The sequence below is a fragment of the Empidonax traillii genome, unplaced genomic scaffold, assembly GCF_003031625.1.
Source record: "Empidonax traillii isolate 1590-97213 ecotype Southwest subspecies unplaced genomic scaffold, ASM303162v1 scaffold468:size725061, whole genome shotgun sequence".
NCBI classification, from domain to species: Eukaryota; Metazoa; Chordata; class Aves; order Passeriformes; family Tyrannidae; genus Empidonax; species Empidonax traillii.
Window position 1 is genome coordinate 515858 of NW_020955661.1, and position 13789 is coordinate 529646.

The 13789-nt window shown below is 40.7% G+C and overlaps 1 protein-coding gene across 1 annotated transcript in view; it reads right to left on the bottom strand.

Moving 5' to 3' along the window:
• Window positions 1-4362: 4362 nt before the first annotated feature.
• The window catches only part of LOC114063490 (general transcription factor II-I-like), a 48881-nt gene continuing 39454 nt past the window's right edge, over window positions 4363-13789 (bottom strand). The window contains exons 17-23 of the mRNA XM_027895786.1: window positions 13011-13094; window positions 12030-12213; window positions 11087-11115; window positions 10173-10238; window positions 8777-8815; window positions 6415-6489; window positions 4363-4911 (exon numbers count right to left, since the gene is read on the bottom strand). Of these exons, the coding sequence (XP_027751587.1) occupies window positions 6440-6489; window positions 8777-8815; window positions 10173-10238; window positions 11087-11115; window positions 12030-12213; window positions 13011-13094 (452 nt within the window). The 3' untranslated portion in view covers window positions 4363-4911; window positions 6415-6439. The remainder of the gene's footprint in view (window positions 4912-6414; window positions 6490-8776; window positions 8816-10172; window positions 10239-11086; window positions 11116-12029; window positions 12214-13010; window positions 13095-13789) is intronic.

The window sequence follows — 13789 nt, forward strand, 5'->3', positions numbered from 1 at the left end:
TCCTCTGACTGCTGATGCTGCCCTGTGTTAGCAGAGGGTGCTGCAGCAGAGGGTCAAGGACAGACAGGTGCCTTGGCAATGGCAGCCAGAGGAACCTTTCCCATCTCTAGCAGAGCTGGAAGGGTTGAACGAAACATGTAAAGCACTCCCTGAGCCTGGGGATGGCAGCGCCGTTCTCTGTACGGCTGCGAAGGGCAGGTAGGGAAACTGGGGCAGAGCCCACGCAGGATGGGGCAGCCACGGGCTGTGTGCAAGAGCTCCTGCCCTTGCGTCACCGTTTCCTTTCAGTTACTTGCAGCTTCCCCAAAATCTGCTACCAAAAGGCTGCCTTGAGCAGCCCCCGAGGACCGGAGCCAGTCCCAGCACTGCTCACCACTGCTCACCTTAGCCGAGCATAAAGTTGAAAGGGAGGGGTCCCCAGGCATGGGGAAACGCCAGGGTGGGCTGGAACAGACCCTTCCTTCCCGCTGGGAGAGCAGAAGAGTCCCTTGCTAAGCCACTCTGATATGCCAGCACATAATCAGCATCCACCTCCTCGTTCTCCCTCCCCAGCCCTGAGCAGAAAGACCTGAATGGATGTGAGATCTGCATGGGTCAATCCTACACTGCTTGCAGGCAAAGGTGCACCCAGGAGTACTTTTGTTCCCACCAAGGGCACCCTGGATTACAACAAGCACCAGTGCAAGGTGACAGAGGCAGGACCTGCTCTTCACAGGATGCTCAGAGGAGCCCAACTCCAGCCAACCGTGAGCCCTCAGCCCCATCCCTGACTCCCGGTGCTCCATCTCCTGCGAGAGCCCATGCCTGGGTGCAGCTCTTGTCCCTGGCAGGCCAGCATGTTACCGTGAGCTGAGCATCAAGCAAAACCACCCCCACTCTCAGCCGGGAGCAGAGATGTTTTGGTCAATGAGGCAGCACCCCTTTTGCCTGATCCTGGCAGGCAACAGCCCCAAACCATGGTGGAGCTGACGGCCTCTCCCACTGACCAGCCCTGCCACAGGATCAGCCCAGTGCCCTCCTTAGCTGTAAAGACAAAAGCTTGCTCTGCATTAAAAACATCAAATACTAACTATAACTTTCCTCTGGCCCTTGGGTGTGGTGCTTTGCATCTGTGGAGTTCAGAACCATGGTTATTTTCATTTGGCTTATTATTTTAACATGGGGACTCCCCTATATGCAAAGCAAAATTATACAACTACAGATATTAAAAAAGGTCCCTGCAGGGCTGTTTGGATTCTGCTCTGTTAGTCACCAGACAGCTGCTGCTTATGGAGAACACCACAAACTGTCATGAAGCGTATTTCATAATTAAAATTGTTTGTACTAAATTTAAAACTCTGTTATGTTACAGACAGTACATTACTGGAAACCATGCAATTCACATGTTTCTTCCTGTTTCATAATTTCTTATCTTGTGATGTGAGAAATGAAACACAGATTGTAAATGCCAGTGATGGGTTAGTTCACAGGAAGACACCACCTGTAACTCAGTGTGATAAGATGCTCAGTGTTCCACCAATTGTCTTGCCACTAATAGGTGTCAAGAAGCATAATTTTAGAAGAAAATTCTCAGAAGAGGCATGACCCATCTGAATGAGTTTACTGAGTTCATGTTTTGGCAAGCAAGGCTAGTGTCTGAATGCAGGACTTGATTTTGAGAGAGATGAAAATCCATGGCCTCCAGACTGAGCTGGTAGCAGTGCTCTCAGTAAGGCCCCACTGCTTTGCAGTGGGAACAGCACACACAGGACTTCGGGGGATGGATTTCAATCAAGGCTGTTAAAGATGGAGTGCTGAAGATCAAGAGTTTCTTAGGTGAATGGACTATCCTCTTTTCTGCACTGCTCCACCCAAAACTAATACCAAAACCTCTTAGGAATTAAGAGCTGATGAAAGGAATGCCACTCTAAACTTTGTTCAAAATGTAATTTTTTATTTAATTCAATACAGAGCCAAGGGAGGCCTGCTTATGTCACTGATGGCAGACAGCTGTGTAATCACAGAAATGAGAGCCTGTCCTCTTCCTTGACAGCGGATCTCTGACAGGACAAATACAAAAAGAAACAAAGCAGAAGAGGTTCAAGTTTTATATGTGGAAAACTTCAATTCCCAAGGGAAAAACAATGGCCAGCAGCTGCACCACAGAGGAGCTGGACTTCAACTGGTCGTTACACCGTGAGAAAACCCAAGGGGCCGTAACCGAGAAATGTCCAGTTCCACATGGACATCCTGGATACTACACTACTTGGATCCAGAATTTCCAATGAAGAGAAAGGAGCCAGCCCACTGCACAGGACAGGCTTTTAAAGTCCAGTAAAACATAGGGAATAAATACTTGTCTGCTTCTTTGTCAACACAAACCTTTCATGCTGGAATAAAAACTAGTCAGAGGTCTGGTAAGTTGTTGCAATTTTATTTATTTGTTTGTTTATTAGTACAACCAAGGCTTTTTAGGGCATTATCATTCAACACCTAAAGAGGTGAAGATATTCATGAATACATGAATATCTCGTGTATTACTAGTTTGAAAATGAGTGAGATTTTCACGAACAGTCACCATCTTAAAAGTCTGCTGTTAGGACTAGAGGTAGGTAATTTCTTAATATAAAATTGGTATTTGGAAGGTATAAATATCAGTGCAGGTATTTTGTCAGTCTAATTTACCTCTACTGGATGTAACTCAAAATGTCTGAGACCAAAAGGAGCCTTCAGCGTTGAGTGCCGACACACCCATCAGCATTACTGCATGCCCAGCAGCAGGCCACACGCGATGCATGCCACCACCCCAACTCCCAGCATCACATAAGGACTCTAGTCCTTCCAGTAAAACCATTGCATCCCCTTTCACCTAATTTTTTTTTTCAGGTCCTACATACAAAGTTGCAGGAGGACCACTCTGCTAATATATACTAGACAAGGCAATATCCTGGAATTATTTATTTTCCCAGTTCTTTTGCTGTGATACTTTGCCCTCATTTTGAGTAAACATTTACAACTCCCAGCAATAGACAGCCTTGCTGCACAGGCTGTGAGTGAAGAAGGGATGGACTGTCCTTCTGCTTTTTCAGAAGGGGAATTCAAGCCAGCTGAAACCCAGAGAAAGCTGCATTAGCTCATTTCCCCATTCTAAACATGTCCAGCAGCAAGTGTGAAACCTGATCATGACCTGTTCCTGCAGGCTCATTAACTGAGCTTGTCTGAGTCATCAGCAGGCAAATACATCAGTGGTTATAATGTGGTCAGTACCCCCAGGCTGGGTTAGCAGATAAGGTGCACCAAGGGCCTTGTTCCACGGGGCTGGGAGGGGCTGTCTGATGAGGCAGGAAGGCATCTTGGCATTAGTCACCACCAACTGGAGAGGAGGAAGGTTGGACAGGACGTGTGTTTTCGAAATGCCTCAGCACCAAGCCAGCCTTGCCCCCTGCTGATATCACCAGCACAAGGTCCCAGAATGGAAGTGGGAGCACCTAGATCTGCATGGAGCAATTGTGAAAACACAAGTGTATGTCCTACGGCACTCCGTTGCCTCCAGAATGGCAGAGCATGTGCCACTCTGGATTTATCTGCTGAATTTCACGTTGCTTCCAGGGAACAGAGACTGTACTCGAATTTAAGGCTTCAAAATTTTCCTTGAAAATATAATCACCTCACCCACCTGGAGCATGATTTCCATCTCAAAGGCATGCCAGGACCTAACCTCTTTGCTGGAAGGAAGTAACTATGCTGCAGCATGTCCTACCTGCCCACAGAAATACTGCTAGGACTTGTTGTGAAATACATAAATGTATGCAGCACGGACAGTCATGAAAACCATCAGGGTTTCTTCATCAGGGAATAAAGTTTACCATTTGTGCAAAAAATGCAGTCATCCTAAGCTCAGGCTTAGAGAAAACTCTACAATAACCTGCATCTTTGGAGATTATCCTACAGCCAGAACTGTACATCTCTTATGGCTTGTGAAACTTCAAAAAAAAAAAAAAAAGTACATTAGTCTCTTACACCAGGTGGGGTGTAACCAGGACTACAGGGGACTTAAAACTGATTGTTGTAGTCACAGAATCACAGAATATTCTGAGCTTTTGACATAGCAGGACTTAGAGCAGCTTGTAACACATTTCCATAACTACTTCTAGATGAACAGAAGGGCATCCCCACAGCCTTCAGCAGAGAAGCTCTCACACAGGTCCACATGACTACTGCCCTACAGTAGGACTGCAGGACCAAACCCATCATATATAAACTTGTGATACTCTCTGATAAAACATGCAACTACTACTTTGAATTAATGGAAGACACTATAACAAGGTTTAACACTGAAATACTGACCATTTCACAGTTCATTTCATTAATGATTATTAATCATCAAATGAAACAGTTTATCTTTTATTTAGGAAAAACATAAGAATTGTGACAGGAATAACAGGAAAAATCAGTTCAAATATGCAGACACTATTGTCCAATTAACCATTAAAATAGTAACTGAAAATGAATGATTTTTTTTTTCTTCCATAGTAAATAAAGTGAACTCTTTACAGAAATTTTTCCTCATGAGAAAAGCTGAGATGCATTCAGGTATCGTGAAATTCCGCTGCACTGGGAAATGTAAACAGCCTCAGCTAAGTCCCTAATCATTTTAATCCCTATCATCTCCCCAGCATTGCTGCATCATATTTAGTCCTTAAAATATATTCCAAAGTAAAAGCAGCCATTCCAAATCTACAGTCATTCTTTGCTTTAGTCAATTCACAGAACTGCTGAAAAAGTAAACATTGATATTTAAAAATACAAAAGGGTTTATATAGAAGGTATTTCTCTTATACAAAAGGGTTTGTATTGAAGGTACTTTTCTTATACAGTTATATTACACAGCTCTAGACAGGCCCAGCAAGCTCTTCTCAGAACCGGATGCTTCTGACAAGGTAAGAAAAATTACAAAAGCGAGTTAGTTTCATTGCAGCTTTGGATCTTATTACAACTATGGGCAGTTTGTGTTGCATTGTTCAGTTCTTTAGGCCAAGATTCCACAAGCATGAAGAAGCTGAGTATTGCTTTCAATAAATATGGGATTAAATGTGTGTGAGTGGTATCTGTAAGAATTAAGGACAAATATTTACTTAAGTATAAATTCAATGGATGGCCTGAAGCATCTAAAAGCCTAACCACTGCAGCATCATATCATGCAGCCATTGCTCAGACAACATTTCTGTGACCTTTAATGGACAAGTGAGAGGGTCTCACTGACTGCAGTGCTTCCCATGACAAATCAGAAGTTTTTCTTCAGAATATTTTCTCCTGCCACATTCAGCTTTATTACAAATACACCCAAAGCAGACTTTACTGATTTAATAAGACTACCACTACTGTGCCTGAAATGCTCAGGGCACAGACAAATGGGATGCTGATTTGTCAGTGTCTGCCACTTTCTAACATATCATTTCATTGTCCCAATGACACCAGCAGCCTTTCATGTCCCAGGCTGTGTTCATGCTGCATGGATGGAGGGCCATGGCCAAGGCTGTCCCTGGTCTCCAAAAAGTTGGATGGTGCCAGGAGTAAAACCTGCAGGCTCCAGGCTTCTCCAGCCACTGCTTCATCTAACTTTATACCAATCAGATCAAATTGCTGAAGTATCAAATACCACACTATGAGGGAAATATCTGGTTTCAAGTATTATGAAAAAACTGAGATGGGAAGAAGTACTACCATTTTCTCTGAATGAAGCACAGAGACTCAAAAACATGTGGGTCAGCATTTTAAACTCGGTGATATGATAGCATTACTATCACTGTTCTCCATCGCCACAAAAATGTCATTTTTAGGAATAAGTGATGTTAAAAATAGTGTAAGAGACAGACTTGAACATTTCAGCATTTTAAATTAAGCTGGGCTTCTCATAAGTTAACGCAAAAGAAAGAAAACTTCTAAAAGAGATCTGTTTGTCATCACAGCTGATAGCTTTACCGAGTGTCCCAAGCTCAGACAATACTGCAAAAACAGTGAAGAGCTTTTCTGGTCAATTAGAATTTGGAAATATATGGGTGTTACCAAGAACAGTAATACTCCTTCACACAACCATGCCAGAGCTCTTCATAAACACTAATTACCCCAGCTTTCAGTTGCTCTGCCTCCGAGGTACGTAATTATCATTACACATTTTTATTTTTAGGCCACATTTTCCTAGGACTGACTGTCTCTGAAATTTGAACACAGTGTGCTTTACACTATATTTGGATAAGAAAGTGAAAACATCCAACACTTTATATGTGAGAACTGAGACAGATAAAATAATTCACAAGAAAAGGACTGGCACCTTCTGACATTCAGTATTGTACCTCATCCCTCTTCTCCCCCCCAGAATATAAGAATACTATTCCTTGACAGGCACTGACTTCACAAAACACTGAATTCTTTTACCTGGTACTGGTGATGTCTACGACATTCAGTGTAGTTCTTGCTTTATTTGAGAATTTTCTTCTTTTTCTGTATTATCTGTTGAAAGAGCAGTAATGAATGAAGAAAAGGGGAACATCCCCAACAATTTTGTTATTGTTGTACTTAAAAAGTAAAACTTTATGAAAGCATGAAAAGCATCAATTATCCCTTTAAACTATTAATGACAAAAATGTATTCACAGCTATCTGACTCTAGAAATTACCATTTCCACTTCAATGTAAAGCAGCCTGGGATCTTAGAGAACACTAGTTTTTAAATAATGGAAATAAAATCGGCATTAGTAGGACTCCTCCTCTCCCAATTAGAAATAGACTTATGCATTTTTCTATTTTAATATGTCCAATACAAATTCTGGCCCTAGCTAATTTTCTTCTTCAAAGAACAGTATCCTACAGGAAGGCATTATGATATATTTAGAAAGAACCTCAAATTTTATCTTCTTGACTAAAGCATTTATCATCTTTTGTTACAGGTTTTTCATTTCAGGAATGCTTGGAAGTAACTCAAAAGAATCTTGTACCTGTATAGCACTCTATATGTGACCTGGAGCCTGATTCTGTTCTTTTTATAAACAGAGAATGTTGGAAGGAAATTGTTTTTTCCCTGAAGTTGTTTGGAAGGTTTAGGGTGAGGATCATTCATCACTACAAAGCCAAGCTGTTTCACTACATGATCATTTTATACCTTCCAGCCTAGTTCTGAAGTGATTTGGGTTCTTTAGGAATCATATGCCTTTTTACAAAAACATTTCTCTAGTTACAGGATATGAATCCAGTTTTGGGTGACAAATTCAAACCCACACTTGTCTGTCTCTTCTTCACCATTGTTTCAAAGGCCCACAGCTAGAATTCCTCCACATGACAGCATTTAGTAATAACTGTCTTTCTGCCTCATCATCTAAATTTGGCGACCCCACAGAGTTTTGGCATTATTAAGTCATCCGATGTTCCAGCTTTCAGTAACTGAGAGCTTATAAGCTCAGCTCAGCTCTGCTGGGACCCTAATGCTTGCCTTCTTTCTGTCTTGACTGCTGCAACAGGGTTAATCCAGACTCCAAGAAAGACTGACTTAAAACCCTCAGAGTGAACCTGTAACTGAGCTTGTAACAGTCATTCCAGTTGAGCATGTTGGCTTGGCTCAGAGTTCAGTGACTTGACAGGGAAACTGAAGCTATGGAGACTGGAAAGGGAATTTCCATGGAAAAGGGTGCAGAAGAACAGGAGTGTTGAGGTTTGCTGCTTTCTCTTTTGGGCCACATAAGCAGGATTAGGGAATGAACTGAAGTTGAGAGTCTTAAAGTGCTGAGGCACAGCAGCCTCCATCTCAGGGCTGTTGGCTATGTTGCCATCAAGCTGCCATGGACACATCAGAGAGCCCCTCTCAGGACCACACCCTTGCAAACTACCACAGCACCTCAGATCCTCCGTGCCAGTCACAGCAGAGGCAGGCACAACCATCCAGGGCCATGCTTGACAGACTGGGGTACTGCAAAGGCAGCATTTAGAGGAGCAGAGCACACAGCAGACATCAGCATCCCAGCTCTCGTGTCAGTTCAGTATTCCTGAAGACCACATGCAAAAGCACAGGGGGGATACAAAATCTACAGCCTTCTTAGTCTCACATATATAAACATACTAGGAAACATTTCTTCGCCAAAAGGGTTGTCAAGCTCTCCAACAGGCTGCCCAGGGAAGTGGTGGAGTCACCGTCCCTGGAGAGATTTATAAGCCGTGTGGATGTGGCACTTGGGGAGATGGTTTAGTGGTGGGCTTGGCAGTGCTGGGGGAACAGTTGGATTTGATGTTCTTATATGGCTTTTTCTGACCTAAATGATTCTATGATTCTATCTGAAAAAAAAACAACTCAAGTATGTTCTTGGACAATAGGAAAGTTGGATGTTTTTCAGAGCTTAAGTTCTGGAAAAACAACAATATTCCCCTCCCTTGCCCTCAACATGCTATATCATGACGGCATTCAGAGTTCCTGATGATGGCAATCACTCGCATCAACTGTGGAGACTGCTGCACTGAATAATTAGATGCATCAGTCAGATATGAACAATCACTCAGAGCCTATCCATCGTCATGACTCACGTGAACAATAGTTCATAAAATTCCTTTGTAAAATTACTTGAATAATAACTTTTGCACAGAGTATTTTTCCCATGATGCAGCATGATATTAATATAGATGAAAAAATGTTCTGGGAACCAAAAAAAGCCATTTTTTTTGGTTTTGATTGACCTGGCTTCAAAAAAAAAAGTAAACTTTGTTCAACATTACTTAAAAATATTTGTTGATAATAAATGAAGAAGAACACTTACCTCCTAGAGATACTTCTATTCTGGTTGTTTCAGCTGGCTCTTAAATGAAAAAAATACAGTCAAATGAATATGAATATGAATATAGTTTCAACAAGGTGAATCAGATTAGGGAAATTAAGTTTTCCCTGAAAAAAAGCAACTAATTTTTGTTTTAACAATCAGACTTGTATCTTTTTGTCTGAGATAAATCTGTGTAACTCTCCAAAGTCTGCAGCAAATTATAAGCAATCCCAAACAATTATTACATTCAACTACCTAACACTTTCTCTTCAAAGAATGGTTTACTGTGGCAGGCATACCACCAAGTCACAGCACAATGTAACGTGCAGTTGCACAGAATACACCCAGTTTGGAACAGCTTGAAAAGAGTCATCAGTCCTGATGTGCACTGTCTTGGATGCTGAGTATTGGGGGAGAGTGGGAAAATGCAGAATACAGGACAAGTATGTTTTAATTCCCTGATGAGTCTTCTATTATCTCTGCATGGTTTAGACATGAACAGGTTCTGGGAAAGCCATTTAACCTTTTTAACGCTGTGGCTGAGTTAGGGACAGACAGACTACATCACGCTCACAGACCATCAGCAGCTGATTTCCTCCCTCCCACACCTTCACGTATAAACAGATAAGCCATTAGTTTCCTTTATAATAATTTTAATCATACAAGTGTCCCTTACTCTTAACATGTTTATAGAATGTTTATAGAATGTTTTCTCTTTTTGGGAAACTTTATAGAAAGTTTCCCAATTTCATCCTGTAACGGTTTATTCAGTCAATCACAAATGTTTTTCCCCGCACTACACCAACTTGGGATACACATTTTTAAAAGGTCTGTGAACATTTAGAAGCTATACTGGATCAAAATGAAGTCGCTCAACCACATTTACTCCAGTTATTAGTAGCACAAAGCTGAGTTCTCCCTTCAGACTAAAACAGGTGATACGTGTGCAGTCCCAGACACAGTCTAGCAGGGGTTACAGGTCTGCAGCAGGCAGAAATTCCATCCAGACCCCACTGCCAGTTATGCAAGCAAACTTCACTTGGCTGAACATCTATCTAGTTCAGACATGCACACTTTTGAGTTAAGAAGACATCAATAAACAGATACTGAATTGGCTTTATATATCACCCCTACTAATCCTTCTTTTCAGCTCATTCTGCAAAAATCAAATCAAGGAACATACCAATGACAAAGCTTGAAGAAAGCAGAGGTTCTTCCCAATAAATTATTAATATTTACAGCTACAAAAGTCTCTGTTGCACACAATCAGTCAAAAGATATGGTTCATCATGAACAGTGTATACCCAGGACTTGACTATTAATGGCATCTGCCAATGAGCTGGAGAACGCCATAACCCATCCCTCCTGCAAGGACATGCTTCACACTCTGCATCACCTGGTAATGCCGGGGCTGCTGCTGTTGGTGATGCTTCTGCTTCAGCTTCAGCTTCTTCCATCAGATCTAAGATTAGACACAATCACCATTTAACTTCACAATGAAAATGGTTCACATGTAACACAAGGGCAACAACCTTTGAATCTGCAAATCCTGAAACTTGTCACATGAACAGGTTACTAACAGTTGTGATTGAGCTGCTGTTCAGTATATTCTGGTACAGAAAAAATGCTCCCTATTTTGCTTGCAAGTACCAAAAATTTCCTTTCAAGTTTCCACACGCTCTTTATATGAAGAATAAAGCATCATACCTATAAGCAGCAGGCTCAGAGCCTTTCATTCACCTTGGTATCCATCAGTATCAGATAATTTTCACCATAATTAGTGGACACAAATAATGCCCAAACCCCACACGGTCAATGACCAGTCCCCAGTCCCAACATATGCTGACAAACTGGCCATGGCACTTCAGCTAAGTACATTTGTCTCTCTAAAAAGTTACAGTTTCAGCAGAATGCAGAATTTTTCACTGGAACAAGGTTGTGCAGCTACTGTGAAGTTCTTGCTTATTAACAGCTAATGTGATGGATCTAAATGTACAGTGTAAGCACTCTCATGTAAGTCTGTGCTAGGTCAGGATCCTAATCTCTTTGGGACTCTGCAGCTGAAAAATACAAACTCAGTCTCTCGCATTTTCATATGAAAGTTACGCTGATCTTATGCTGTTTAAATGAAAATTTACCCACATGCCCTCAAGTTAACTGTATATGCAGTCAGGAAATCTAAATAAGAAAGACACAGTTATACTGAGACCTTAATGACCATGGAGCCTCTACCACTAAGCCACAATGTAGAAAATTAATCTTGGTAGGTTACAAAACTACATTTGTCATCAGTGTCTCATAAATACTTACGATTGTTAATCACAAGTCCTGGAAATGGTCTGAAAAAAATCCAAACAAATTACTGATTCTAAGATGCACTGCATGGGGTCTCCTCCCAGTGCAACCTCCCCACCCCTTCTGTAACAGAGGTCATGCTAAAAGTAAAAACAAACTCACATAAAACAGATGGTATAGCAGCTCTTGGGCGCTGTGGTTGTTCAAATCTAGTGTTTTGAAAAGTAACATAGGAAGAGCTAAACCCTCCCCTTGGTCACCATTGGTTAACAAGGGGTCATCTTTTCTCCAGAGCTCCATTCAACAACACACATCAAAGTACTTTTGGTTAGAACATGTTATGATTAAGGGTTGAGAATTCAGACCCCCTACTAAAATATACTTTAAAAATTTCTCTCTTTAAAGATAAACTGAAGTTTTTAGACTGGTAAGTCATCTATGATTTGAGGAGTTACAGAAACTGATAAATTTTTATTTTCAATTCCTCCTTAGTATGATTCAAAAATTTCATCTATTCTGTTTCATGCATACAAATTAACTTTGTATATATTTGTGTTTTACATACATCTATGGAAATATACACATATAAATGAAATTCCATTATACTGTAATTGAACAATATTGTATTATAAAATTTTGTAGATACACTCATTTTGTAGGGAAAAAATTATCAAATAATTCACCCGAACTCAGGATTCTTAACACAACTGGAATATTTAAAAATACTAACAGTAATACTAATACAAACATACTATTTACTGTTAAGAGCCAATAAGCTCTGGACTTCACTCATGCTAGAAACACCTGGACTATATTTGACTTAACATCCTGTTATCCAGAAGAGCCTCACACTATTTAAAGATGCACTTCAACTTCTATTATCTCACATTTCAATTTATTCCAGCTACAGGGCTGTGCTCACAGCACCTGCACAGTCTAATCAACAGCAACTACATACCGAGTAACAGTAAACTTGATAAGTTCTGCTGATTCCAAAATCTTCTTCATGGAGTTGATTTCCAGATAACTGGGTGCTTTGAACTCCACGCCGGGAGGCATTCCCTCCACCACCACACAGCCAGGGTTGGCTGTGATTTTTCTGTATGGAACTTTCACAGGAAAATTCATACCAGTGGCTTCACCTAAGTGAGAGAGGTCATGCTTATTTTCAAGCCTTATAATATTTATGATTACACTGAAGAAAAAAGTCCTCAGATGATTGACAAATGCAAACCCAAGCCTTCTGTCAGATCTGAAATTATGAACATTCACTTGACAATGAAACCATTACAGTGTTAGAAATAGAGGTGCTGGATTACATTCATGAGCATTAGTCACAACTCTGACTGCTCACCATATGAAGAACATAGATTCTGCTTTTGCTAAAAAAAGTATAGAAGGGGGTATAAAAGGAAATACTACATGAAGGAAAATAAAGCATTTCCTGTGAGGCCATGAAAAGAATTCAACATAGCACAAGTGAAGGAATTTCAGATCAGAACTCAGGTCATTATTTCTGTACAATGCAAAGTAAAAAATCCAAACACAACTGTACCTAGCAGAAAGGTTTCGTTGCATCTTTAAAATTACTCTATTCCCAAGCATTATGAGTTTGGGATTATGAAGCCCTAAGAAGAACCATGGACTGCCAGCAAAATAAATACTTCATCCATGTTGACAGAGAAACAAACAGGAGGGAAACTATGAAGCAATCTAGACTCCTATGATTTTATTCTCTGAAACACCAAACTACCTATATCACTTACAAAAGATTCTTTTCTAAGTCAAAGCACAACATTCATACACAATTCTCAAATTTGTTCATTTTAATGATCACATATATAATTCACTGTAAGTGAATACTCATTCAGTAACTTCAGTATCAACAATATTAATTACACCCACACCTATGTAAAAACGTGGAGTAAGAAGCAATTACCAAATTTCTGGCTAAAAAGATCATTTACTTGCTCTCTCAATTGTTTGGCCATTTCTACTTTTGACAGTCGCTCACTTTCATCATCTGGAAGAAATTGTTAGAATAGGATAAGAATTAAGCACAAATTTTTTTACCCGTGAAGCTTGTTTATTCCTGCGTATTTACTCAAAGCAGATATACCTGAAGGCTTCAAAACAGACGCTGTCTCTGCTCCTCATTTTATCAGTAACGAAGAATTGCAGAAATATACAAAAATAGATGGTTACTAAGAAATCAGAGAATCCTAGAATGGTTTGTTTTGGAAGGGACCTTAAAGCTCATCCAGTTCCACCTCCTGCTACGGGCAGGGAAACCTCCCACTAGAGCAGGTTGCTCCAAGCCCTGTCCAACCTGGCCTTGGACACTTCCAGGGATAAATATAGGTTTACTGTCTAGAGATGATTTTGTAAACTTAATCTGAACCAATAAATTGTATTTTAGTTTCTTACAGAACATAGAATGGTGGGGAAACGTAAAAGCAAAGTGACCATTCAATAGATGGCCATTTCTCATGGTTTCCAGTGAATTCCAATGCATGTACAAAATGCCTGAGAAAGCAGTAATCAATGTTAAGACAAAGCAGTTCAGTCTGAGTGGTTATTCAATTCAGTCTGAGTACTGAGCTCTTGAATTTGCCAAGAATTGTAAATCAGTATTTAATGGGGCCAGTCTCTTCGCGAACGAAGATCCGGGGAAGGTCTTTCCACCTTCCAGCCTGCGCATTGGATTTTTTAGGTGAG